The sequence below is a fragment of the Condylura cristata genome, unplaced genomic scaffold (assembly GCF_000260355.1).
Source record: "Condylura cristata isolate star-nosed mole 26May11 unplaced genomic scaffold, ConCri1.0 scaffold00011, whole genome shotgun sequence".
Taxonomy (NCBI): domain Eukaryota; kingdom Metazoa; phylum Chordata; class Mammalia; order Eulipotyphla; family Talpidae; genus Condylura; species Condylura cristata.
This window is the reverse complement of record NW_004567112.1, coordinates 6,229,374-6,241,860: the sequence shown is the minus strand read 5'-3', so window position 1 is coordinate 6,241,860 and position 12,487 is coordinate 6,229,374. Positions and strand designations below refer to the sequence as shown.

Sequence of the window (12,487 nt, the reverse complement as noted above, 5' to 3'; positions counted from 1 at the left end):
CAGGCACTCACTAGTTAAGAGATTCCAACTTCTGTTCTCTGAGTTTACATGTGATATTCTTTCTACTCTATTTTTAAAAGTCAAATGCTTTTGAATTTTGGGTTAGAAACAGGCTAAGAAACAAACTGCACAAGAAAGAGTGGCTCTAGTAGAAACGCTTTGTAGTCAGTAAAGCAATTTTGCTAAAAGAAGGGAGAGCACTTAAATAGCCCCTACTTGGCTTAAAACCAAAGGCTGAAGGAAACTGTCAGGTGGTTTAAATGCAGAGAAAAAGAAAAGCTAAAGCCGCTGAATCCTGCTGTGTGTGGTAATGAAAAAGTAGACGCGGCCACAATGCAACTTAGGCAACAACACAGAGAAGCGGCATTCCGAGAACAGTGTCGGAAAGAACATTCCAGAGAGACAGCGAGAGGAACTAAATTCATCGAGTACGATTACAAAATACCGAGGGGCCTTTACTAATTTCACAGCAAGAAAACACAAAGGGTTATTATTTTTTTTTAAAGCATGTTAGTCAAAAAAAAAAAAAAAAAGAAAAGAAAAACCTAAGTCAGAAACTTTTGATTAAATGTCCACAATATACCAGGGTTTTACAAAAGAAAACTATGCACGCAGAAATATACACGTATGTACAAGGAACATGGAATGCTATACACACGGCAGCCTGCTCTTTAGCGGCGGGGGTCGGGCCCCACGCTCACCGAGGCCCGCCGGAGCGCTGTCCTTTAAGGACACAGTGAATGTGTCATGAACAAAATCCTATGTTCTGTTTATAACAAGTTCCAGTGAATCAGGCATGAACATAACAAGGCCAAGGTTATCTGTACAAGATTTATTTCGTTAGCCACAATGTTTTAGTGATGGTATAGACTAATACAGAAGGAGTGACTCAAAATCCATTGAGAGTTCAAAGTCAGAGATAAGTCAGTGGCTTTGAATCCCAGGTCAGTAAGTCTCATCCACCACCTTGGGTTACTAACAGCGCTGATGTACAGAACACCCTGCTCTAAGAGGCACAGTCTGTCCAGCAAACAAGCACACCAGCAGCTAGGCTTCACTGCTCCATCTTAGTCTGCTGTGCTAGTGGGTGGCAAAAGCCTCCCAACTGCATTTTACTCCCATTTTCGTGAACATTCCTGCTTCTAGCCATCACTTCCCATGACTTCACATTTGAGTATTTCTCTTGAAATACAGCAAGGCCGTTCAACTAACAGGACTAATGAGGGCAACGACATTACCATGTCTAAAATCTACCCTTTGAAGAGAATAGCCAGTGTACTGCATTTAGTATATATCACAACATTGAAATGACATGTGAGAATCAATACAAAATATTTATTTTTTCAAACCACAGAATTCACCCCAGAGCCACACTATACACGTCCGGAAAGTGTAAGCCATTAACATTTTCCTTAACAATGCGGTCCAACCAGAAATGATGACAACTTCCGACCAGCAGGGGGCAGTGTGCGCCAGAGTCCCAGAAGAATGGCCCTCTGAGCAGGAGCCCTTAAGGTCTCTCCAGTCATGGGCAAACGCAGGCCCAGTCCAAGTACCTGTGCCCCTTCTGCTGAAAGAGGCCCCATTGAGGGTTGGGGACAGTGGAGATGGGGAAGTGTCAATGACTCAGCTAACAAACAGCCAGGACAGAAGAAGAATCATTTCCATTGGGAAAGAACAGGGGTCACGTGTCCTGGAGGCCAGAACCCAGGGCCATTTCAGCAAGGTGATAAAAGTAACAGGAGTGTGAACTCTATTTAACTTCGATAAATGTGAACTTCATGTTACACAATATGACTAAAAACAGTAATCACAACAAGAGGCCCTAGAAACCTCTTACAGGTCTCAGTCACATTCTGATCTTAAATTTTAACGTTGCCTTAAGAGGCCCAGACCTGGATTAAAGTAAACATAATACCCTGAGCTAAGAAGCTCAACACGAATCATTATTTTTAAAAAATCAAAACATTCTAACAATGACTGGTTAGCTAATGTAGGTCTTTAGTTTTGCTTTAAAGTTGTAAAGTCTTTATTACCTCAGATTAGTGTATATTTATAAAACAAAGTTTGCTTATTTTAATAACAGCTGCTTATTAAACAAATGAATGTAGCTCAAGGGCATTGCCGCTTGCATAATGATCATGGAAACAATTAACTGCAATAAAACAAAAAAACGCATCAGAAAATACAGCCAGCCTCACTACGATGAGCGCATCTGAAAGGCCTGCTCCGGAATCAGGTGTGCCAGCTACCTGGACAGGCACGCGCCTGCGCAGTCAGGACCGCAGAAGCCGGCGGGCGGTCAGCCGCAGCGGGTGTTCCCAAGCTGGCGCTCAGGCCCTGCCCGTTTCCTGCGTTTTCCTCTTGTGCTAAGAACCTTTCGAATCCCTTGTTCGGACGGTCCAGAATTGGAGGTGATGCGCGTGCAAACTCTTCCTGAGGAATTCTTTGTGTGTGCAAATGTGCAATCCGATAGAAAGCATGGCCTGCAGCAGGTGGCAGCTCCGAGGGAGGCTGACCAAGGCGCCCATTCTGCAGTTTCACTCAGACATCACTTTTCATCCGGAAACCCTGAAGGAGGGGAGGGGGCTGCCTCAAACTTGTAAAGGGGAGAGGAACAAACTTAATAATGCAAACTCTCGGCTTCTGCTAAGTCTACCTAAGAACTACCGGTTAGCCAGATGCTACCCCAGGTGTGGCTTTCTGCCCCACAGAAAACAAAAACACAGTTCCCACCGGTGAGGGCACAGCTGTGACCATGGGACAAGAGCTGACACTGACTGAAGCTTAAGGCAACTGCCAGAGAGGTATGCCACTCTCGCAATTACCCCTCTGCCGACAGTCCCATTTGGTGAGCAGTCTGGCTTCCTCTGGAGGCTCTCGTGTGGGGCCGCAGGCAGTGTCAGGTCTGCCCAGCACCTCAGACGAAGGAGACAATCAACCTGCAGAAGGTACATTCTGTCTCTGATGATGTGGGCCCCTCAAAAGCCAATATTAAACTGAGGTGGAGAAACTAGACAAGGTATTGGCAAGTAGAATACAAACAAACAGGAGAAGAAAAATACTTCCTGGCAAGTAGTGTTTAGTCAACACAAAATGGAAGGCAAATCTCACTTAAGCTGCAAACTAAGAATGTTGGTAAGCGTTCCGATCAAACAGGAAAGGTTCACTTCCAATTGAAAGAAAGGTTGTGGTCACACCGCCAGGTGCCTCCTGGGCCAGGAAGAGGACAGCCGGGCTGCGCGCGGAAAGAGCCCTGTGTCCTTCCCAACCAGCCTCGCAATACCAACCCCAGGCCCGATGCTGGCTGTAGTCGCTGTACAAAGATTTAGAGCAACTCCATTTTGCAGACTTCACTTTGCCTGCTTTTTGTTAACACATACATACTATGACAAAAATAAAATATTTCTCCATTACGCTAATAATGCAAAAGCATCCAAAGGTTTTAATGCCAATTCACATAATACAACGCTTTTTATAAGGAAAGTTCTGTTGTTGGCCCAAAAAATACTCTCTCCCAGAAAAAGCACTTGGATATATTATAAGGATACTGAAAAGTCCATTCACGCTTAAAGAAATGTTCCAATTTTATTCCTCTTGGAAAAATTAAAAGTTAAAGGAGACTTCAGTTGCAGATACTATTCATAAGCCTGCAGCAAGCATTCCATTGAGAAGAGTAAATTTAGATTCCATGATGAAGTGGAATTCTTCCGTGATTGACACCAGAGTATGACTGGTGCGGCAAATCCAAACACACAGGGCAGGTGAGAGCCTGTATGATCAGCCCAGCAGTTCGTGCTCATCAACACAATCCGAGATGCTGAGTGGAAGGAGTACAATGCAAAGTCCTCCAAAACTCTGCCAACTGGAGCTGTTAAGTACTTAAGAAAATAAATCTGACATCCTTCCATTTGCCTCTCTGAACAGTAACTCCCAAACGGAGGCCTTGTGTTAGATGAGGACCTGCTCCCGCTATCACACGTCCACCTCTCCCATCTACCCTCAGTCTCCCCACAGGACAAACCGAGCAGCAGGGCAGAAGCGGGGCACAGCGCTCCTAGTCATCCCTTGGCCCTGGGTCCTCAGGAGAGTAAAATCCGAGTAAAATCCGACGTTACCAAAGAGAGTCAAGCACATGCCCAATTTAGATTCAAGCAAAGTTGAGAAGAAACATATTTCTCTCCTGTCACACCTTCCTATTTTGCTTTGCCTGTCAAAAACAACTAGAATAAGCTTCAGAGCCTTTTATAAAGAACTAAATAAGTAGCACTGTGGGTGTAGAAAAACAGAAAATCCAGCTTTGCCACAGCTGGAAGGGAGCCTAGAACAGCAGTGCTCGCTCCCTGTCACCTCAGATAAGGTACGTGAAAGATGCGGCCTGCAGACTCGGAAGTACGTATCTCACCCACTGGGAAGGAAGTGGATCAGGAATCCCTCACCACTGATTCTATTTGGAAATCATAACCGTATCTGCTTCCTACAGCATCACAGGAACCAGTCTTACTGCTGGGTCGTGCTCAACTGGGTTAAAGGAGCGCTCCCGCTCAGGACCCGTCTCCCCACACCAGGCCACGGGAGCAGCTGGTGAGGTCCCTCGTCCCTCCCGCCACTTGACAGTCCCCGCGTGAGCAGACACAGGGCTCGGGGAAGCAGGATCTGACCGGCCTGCTGCACGTTTCCACTGTCCCCAGGTGGCGGGCTGCTGACACCCGACACAGCGGGGGCCAGTCTGCAAGGCCATCAGCTTTCTCGGGAAGCCTTTATGAGTCTGACAACATGGTCACAGGGTTGCAAAGTGCACAAAGCTCAAGGCACAGAGTAGAAAAACGTTGTGAACAGATGGGGAAAGGTTAGGGCGAAAGCAGAGTTAGCATTTTCTTTTAACAAGACTCGCTAATGCTAAACAAAGACCAACTCTTTTAAATGGATTTGTTTTGGTTATGAGTGGAAAATACTGTAACAATCGGCTTGATTTTAAAGCAAAAGATACCATGATGTGTGGAACCCATATGCCAAAGTGCCAAGTCCACAAACGAACAAAACAAGTGCTTAAAAAAAAGATTCTTCTGCTGTTCTATTTTGGGAGGAAGCTGCTCAGTTTGGCTGCCAGGTCTCACTTAGCCACGGTCACTTTTCAAGACATTTGTTCCTCACAGAATCTGTAGATAAACTCATTAAAAGATTGTCCCATTTCAAAATCATCCCCAAGTCTAGCAGCAACTGACTGGTTTTGTTTTTTTTTTTTGTTTTTTTTTTGTTAGTTTTTTTGTTTTTTAAAATTACAAACCAAAGTATGAAGTCCAACATCCTCTTCTGAGAAAAGCGTGTGGCAGAGCCCCTGAGCGCCCGCAGGCCCCGCTCTGCCCAGTCTCTGCAGCTCCAGTGTGTCCTCTCTTCAGGAAGGAAAGTACATGCAATACATTCACTATCTGTACCCTCTGGAACTCGCACATGCTGACGGGCTGTCTGGAAAACAGTGCAACAAGAAAGTCTGAATAGCAGGCAGCAGCTGACAACGGGCGCAATCTGTCTGCCTAACACATATTCTCAGCCCTCTCCTCACCCCCCAAAGGGAGATACCGGGGGCAGAAAGGCAAATCCTCAAAACCACATGGCGTTAAGGGAAATGCAAGGGGGCTAAATGAGGAACCGAAGCAGGGCTGCTCCCACTCTGACAGGAGCCCAGGACACCCAGTTAGGTTCCTGACAACAACCTGAGCGCCGGCCGTCAGGGCGGCCACGCGGCGCCGAGCCGGCCACACGCAGCGCCTCGCAGGCGCAGTGCGCACAGGGGACGCTCCCCACAGCGAGCACTGGAGCACCAGCACGCTCATCTGCACAGTCACCGCCAGTAACTGCTTCAATCACAAAACCACCAAAAAAACGTCAAGGAGCATCGCTACTTACTGTAAGCCAACTCTTCTCCAGCTCTCTTCCGGGACTGGTCACCTCTAGGGATAAGAAAAGAGAGTCAGCGAAAGTGTCTGGCCTCTTCACATACCAAATGAGAAGAAATGAGCTGGTAACAGATAACAGAAGTATAGCAGGTATTTCAATTCTAACAACCCATTTAAAAATATCCGAGCAGGTACAACCTGGATGCACCAGTGAATATTCTCTTAATTTTTTTTTTTATAATTTTTTTTTTAAAGATTTATTTATTTGTGCATACATAAGTGGGGGACAGGCCAGAGGCTCAAGGGCGGTGAGAGGCTTCACCAGAGACAGAGTGGGGAACAGAACAGGCAGATCGACGAAGTCCACTGCTGAGGGGAGCCGCGGGCGGGTCAGGAGAGGTCTGCCACGCCATGTGGTCACCTCCGGGGCAGGCGGGGATCGAACTCATGCGGAAGTGGCTTTAGCTTCTCCGTGCTGTGCTTTAACCCGCTGCACCACCAGGGAGGGCCGAATATTCTATCTCTTAAATACAGAAAGTTACTAAATGAAGGAGAAGAGTATCTACAAATATAGTTTGGAGAAATAGGCTCAGACTAATATGTTGTTATAGAAAAACCTGATTTCGTTATCAGTATCTCTGGTGACCTGCATATACCAGGGCAAATTTCAAATAGAAAAATTAAAAATCTTCCTCTAAAAGCCCTAAAAGGAGACTAAAGCTACACCGTCTTTGAAAAACCACAGACTCACTGTAGATGAATACCTGTCTGCAGGTAGAAGAACATGAACCTTTACACTATACTACCCAGCTCATCTTCTAACACCAGAGAAAAAAGTTCTAGTTCTGTTCTAAAGACAAGCAAGGTCTGCCCAGATCCTAGGCTACCTGAAAAGTCTGTTCTAGTCTCTTCAGTTTCTCAGAGAGAATGCAGTTAGAGTGACTACAATGCGAACTGACTATCCTTTCCCTACTGGTGCTCGTAGAGTACATATTACATGGTTGATCTGTTCCTAACTGAAACACTTTTGGTTTTGCTCAACACTCTCTCTTCAGCTACTCTGTCTTATCCAGGACACAGGTCCCACAAGCTGTGCAACCTGAAACATCGTCCATATGTCTGGGGCTCCCAGATTTATTCTATTTCCAGCCCTGGCTTCTCCCTACACTCAGACCTGTAGGGCCAGCTGCCCGTCACCACTATGCCTGGGTGACCTACATGTGCTGCGAAGGTCCAAGGCCACAATGCTGACTCCACTCCGCGCCCACTCTCCCACTCTTCCTCAATAAATGGCACCAGCGCCCACCCACTTACTCCAGGTTAACTCTTAGCTCATCTTTGATTTCTGTTTTTTCCCTCACTCTGGAGCATTCTGTCTCCAAACAATCAACTCTACAGCTACCACCTTGATCCAAGCCACTGTCATCTCATCCTCCATAACTCTATCAGTCCAGACAAGAGCCTGGGTGATGTTACATAAAGACCAAATTATTTCTTGCCTCTGATTAATAAGTCTTTCGGTGGCTTTCATTACAGCTAGAAGTCAATCAAAATTCATTTCCCAGGCCATGAGCTATGCCTCCCGCCTACTTCACCCTTATCTCCTACTTTAGTTCACGGAACGTCAGTTGTGCTGGTTTCTGTCTGTGCCACGGACATGCCGGCACTGTTGTGCTTACTGCCTTCTCAGCCTGTGGCACCCTTCCCCTCAAAGAGCCACAGGGACGGCCCCTCACACCACACATCACCGGAGTGACTCTGCCTCAGAAGGCATCACATCACCAAGGGACAGGGAACGGCCCCAAACACGTGGCCAGACTTCCACTCTCTTCATAACACTGGGTATTGTTGGAAATTATTTGTTCAAATGTTTATTATTTATCTCCAGACACTGGAGCATAAGCTCCCTAAAGAACTAGGAACCGTAACTGTCTCACTCCCTCCTGTATCTAGGACTATCTTGTACATGGTAGGCAGTAACTACTAGCTACATAACAAGTGAGTGAAAAATAGCCTCTACATATGGATTATTAAATGCTGGTCCAAGTAATTACTTCCTGCTTTTGAATAATCTTTCAGAATACCAAAGTTTCTCATTTTCTCTCTCTGGTTACATTCATGACAAGGACAAACACCTCTTGCTAAAGCAAGGCAAGAAGTCTCAGTGACTGGCAGAAAGAGAATCCCCGAATGGCCTCTCGGGGTTCCCCTAGGCTGAGCATTCACAGGAAAACCTGCCTATTTACCGGGAACCAGCCTCAGGCAGCCTAAGGAGCTGGAAACAGAGCCGCCCTGAGGCTCTTCTCCCAGTCACTGACCTGCAAAGCCAGCTGATCATCTCGTGTTATTATTTACTAGTATCCACATGAACTGACATTCTCCAAACATGAAACCAGTAATGCTGATCAGAAGAGAAGATATAGGATTTCATATCTGGGACCTCAAATTGTATAGACAACCTTCATTCTTACCCTGCAAAGGTTAAACAAAGACTGAACATGCGAAAACGCCTGTGAAAAGAGCAGGCAGGAAGAAAAAGTGATGCATTACTTACACATGTAAGTAATAGATGCGTACAGCTAATGCCACATGTCTAGAAAGCTATTAACTGACCTCAAAACCAGAGCCCTGCTGGTAAATAAACAAGTACCAATTCTAGAGTGACCCTCTCAGCTAAAAGAGCAACAAACCCCTACATGATTCTATTTTGTTGCAGAAACTCAGGTAACTATATTCAGAACACATTTGCCTTTGGAAATGACTTAGCACACCCTGACGAGGACCCCCGACTGGTCTGAACGGGGATGGTTCACTAGTAAACACGATAGACTTTCCCAAATAAGCTTACCTTTAGTAAGGGAATCTTGGCAACAACAGAAACCAACCTCTTGCCTGTCCCCCACCCCTCAATAAGCCATTTAATTATGCAGGGTAAGAAGAAAATATTGCTCGTAGTTTACATATCAATTCTAGCTTTGAAACAAGCCCACATTATATTAATATTTCCATGCACCTAAAGATGTTTAAGATGAACTCCAGCTCGAATAAGAATCTGTCCATCAACTGTGCAAGAGTAGGTGACCCACCCCACAGCTGGCCCAGTCTGGTAGAAGGGGCACTCACCCTCATCTTGTAACAGGGCAGGGGAGAATATCTGACAATATTCACATATCACTTCAATTAATGACTCACTCTGTGCCATCTACATTAAATTTGTCTGCTGCCTATTCAGGGCTCCCTACAGCACAAACACAGAAGATAACCTTAAATGAAACAACAGTTTGTGAGTCTGAACAGCAATCCTATGATTAGGCATAAACCATAAAATGAACTTCACAATTAGCACAGCCAGTCAGAGTCTCTGTTACACAGTTTGGACTACATTCTCAATTTTTGCTTGGATCAGTGGACATCTCCAAATAATCCAGCCTGAGGCAGGCTGAGAATCCATGTGCAGGAGTCAGCTCAGGCAGACCTTCTCTCTGCTACTGAGATTGTACAGGGTGGTCCCCAGGAAAAGGGGAAGTTCCAGGGTCCCTTCCCCACCCAGAAGGAGGGAGTCTGAAGAAGGCAGCAGGACGCAGAGCCAGGAGACATGAGGAAGCAATGTGGAGCAGGGAGCATGTGATGAAGAAACTGTGCTTGTTTCTTGGCCCTGTGGTTGAAAGAGATGTGGGTGACAGACCCGTGGGGAGGTTGACCATGGCAGTGTTTATACTGATTTTGATTATGTTCTTTTCCTCCCAGACCCGTCTGGCTATGTCTGACCCTTTTCTGTGGGTTCCAGCCAGAAGGTGCTTTAGGTTTGTGGTGGGCTTGCAGGCCTTGCTTTGGGCCAATCCCTTTTGGGTGGACTTTGACCCACGAGGGGATGGGTAACTTCAGGTGTCTGATTTAGAAATTACACTCTTTGTCTTCTGTACTGTATACTCACTCTATTAAAGTTCCTTTCCATTAAAGCTCTTATGTCTTGTCCTGATGCAGCGGATGGCAGAACCTATTTAGAGCAGGCAGGTTTGAGGGTTCAGGAGGGGCCCTCTCTCTCCCTGCCCTGTTACAAGATGAGGGTGAGTGACCCCTTCTACCAGACTGGGCCAGCTGTGCAGTGGATCAGCGAATATGAGAAAGTCACCTTAGGTAAGGCCCAGTGTGTGCAAAGTATCCATCAGAATAACTAAGGACTTAATTCTCATAGTAAATGTTTAAATTGCTCATTTAATTCCCATTGCGAACCACAAAATTTTTCTATCATTTATGTCGGTTGAAAATATGTACTTTGCAAGATGCTCTGGGATAAGGACATCACACTACATTGCAAGTCTTAGAAAAATTAGCCAAGGAAGAAAAATGTAAGTGAATAGAACTATCCTCCTTTTTAAGAAGAAAAAACTAGAACTTAGGGCAAAAGTGAAAATATGAAAAACAGAATCTTAAGTCTCTTTATTGTTTAGTCATAAAATTAGTTATTATTTGCCACTTTAGTCAGAAGAGCACATTATAATTGACCATAAAGGTCGCACATCATTTTTTCCCCAATGTTCAGTGCTAATATGAGAAGATCAAAATTGGAAAAGCTCGGGCCCTCCCTGGTGGCGCAGTGGGTTAAAGCACAGCACTAAGGAAGCCGTCTGCAACCTCTTTAGCATGATCCCGAGCCAGCGGGATGACCCACAGGGCGCAGCAGACCTCTCCTGACCCGCCCGCTGCTCCCCTCAGCAGTGTACTTCGTCGATCTGCCTGTTCTGCTCCCCACTCTGTCTCTGGTGAATCCTCTCACCCTCCGCATCTCTGGTCTGTACCCCAGTTCTGTACGAATAAATAAATAAATCTTTAAAAAAAAATTGGATGTAGGGCCCTCCCTGGTGGCGCAGCGGGTTAAAGCACTGCACTAAGAAGCTGAAGCCACTTCCGCATGAGTTCGATTCCCGCCTGCCCCGGAGGTGACCACATGGCGTGGCAGACCTCTCCTGACCCGCCCGCTGCTCCCCTCAGCAGCGTACTTCGTCGATCTGCCTGTTCTGCTCCCACTCTGTCTCTGGTGAAGTCTTTCACCACCCCTGAGTCTCTGGCCTGTAGCCCAGTTCTGTATGCACAAATAAATCTTTAAAAAAAAAAAAAATGGATGTAAAATAAAAAAAAAAAATGGAAAAGCTCTTGGAGGCTGGTCAGCCTAAGTGCTCAAGAAATCCCTTCTTTATGACCCGCTCGCGAAGAGCAGCCCCCCGACATCGAGGCCCAGCGGCCCCCTGCAGCACTCCACGTGTGGAGTTGCTAAACTCCCACCCCCACCAGCGAGCCAAATGGGCAGAGGGATGGACGGCTCAGCCACCAGAGGAAGGACACTTGCCTCGTGAACCCGTTCTGTATGAGTTCTCTTTGAAGTTTCTGATCTTGAGCAGCATATTCAGAAAGTTCGGATTCCACCGCCGGAGGGAGAATGTTTGGAATAAATTTAGAAAATAGGGTTGGAGCCATCTGAACCCACTCTGTAAGGGAAGGAAAAGATTCATTAAGGAAATCATACAGACTAACTGAATTAAGTGGAAAGGGAAAGCCTTCTATTGTCCAAAGAACAAAAACATACATCAAACGAAACTTAAAATGGGGAAAAAACGAGTGTAATCCCATTCTGCTAAGAGGATGAAAAGGCTAAATTTCTTTCTGCAAAGAATGTACAGTATAAAGAAATCAGATATTTTACATTCTACTGGTTTAACAAAATTTAATCAAAGTCCTTAGAGAATTTTTGAATAAATCTTACTGAAAAATCTAAATATAGATGAAAACACGAACAAGATAAGCAAGGATCTCTGAGTGGGAGAGAAGGGATTCTGCAGAAATACGGCCCTACTAAGCATTAACTAAAACAATTTCATGGTCAAAGAACAGAACAGAACAGGCAGTTCAGACTTAAAAAAAAAAAAAAAAAGTACCACGAAAACCTGGGGAGGATCGACAGTGAACACGGAGTAAGTGGACCAGAGATTAACCGGCAAATACTTTTGAAGTAACAATCCACTGTTCCTAGTATTAAGTTATAACAGCCCAAGAATATGTAACAATAAAAGATAACTGAATAGTTATCAAAAATTAAGATTAGTGACCCAAAGAGTACTCTGTAAAAAAAAAAAACAACATGATCTATCAAATAAGTGAAGTCTACACTAAAGATCTGTATCAGACACAACAAAGATGATCATCTTTATGCTAAACTATTTTTATCAAATTAGTAAGACCAGATAAATGAGACAGGACTGACTAATTCACAAGAAATAAAGTAACAGCCCTGTTAGCACTCAGAAAAACTCGCACCAGCATAAACACACTTCCCTCCACTCGGTGAATGCTGCGTGCAAACAACATGTTCCTGCACCCCCCACACCCTGACCCCACCCCAGCCGTGGCTTGCTGAAGCCACGCTGTCCTTGTGGTAGCGGGTCTGAAAAAGCAGGGTCACCCCTTTTGATTCTGATCAGATCCTTTCAAATGCTGTCTTTTGGAAAATATCTTACGTTTGTATCAGGACCCACCAACTGTCAACGCCCGAATCTGGTGAGCTCATCTTAAAAACTAATCTGAGTAAATAATTC

General features: G+C 45.3%; 1 protein-coding gene across 1 annotated transcript in view; it reads right to left on the bottom strand.

Annotated features, from left to right (window-relative positions):
- Positions 1 to 1,315: 1,315 nt before the first annotated feature.
- Positions 1,316 to 12,487, bottom strand: part of CACUL1 (CDK2-associated, cullin domain 1) — a 55,173-nt gene continuing 44,001 nt past the window's right edge. The window contains exons 7-9 of the mRNA XM_004680400.2: positions 11,245 to 11,383; positions 5,908 to 5,951; positions 1,316 to 5,466 (exon numbers count right to left, since the gene is read on the bottom strand). Of these exons, the coding sequence (XP_004680457.1) occupies positions 5,426 to 5,466; positions 5,908 to 5,951; positions 11,245 to 11,383 (224 nt within the window). The 3' untranslated portion in view covers positions 1,316 to 5,425. The remainder of the gene's footprint in view (positions 5,467 to 5,907; positions 5,952 to 11,244; positions 11,384 to 12,487) is intronic.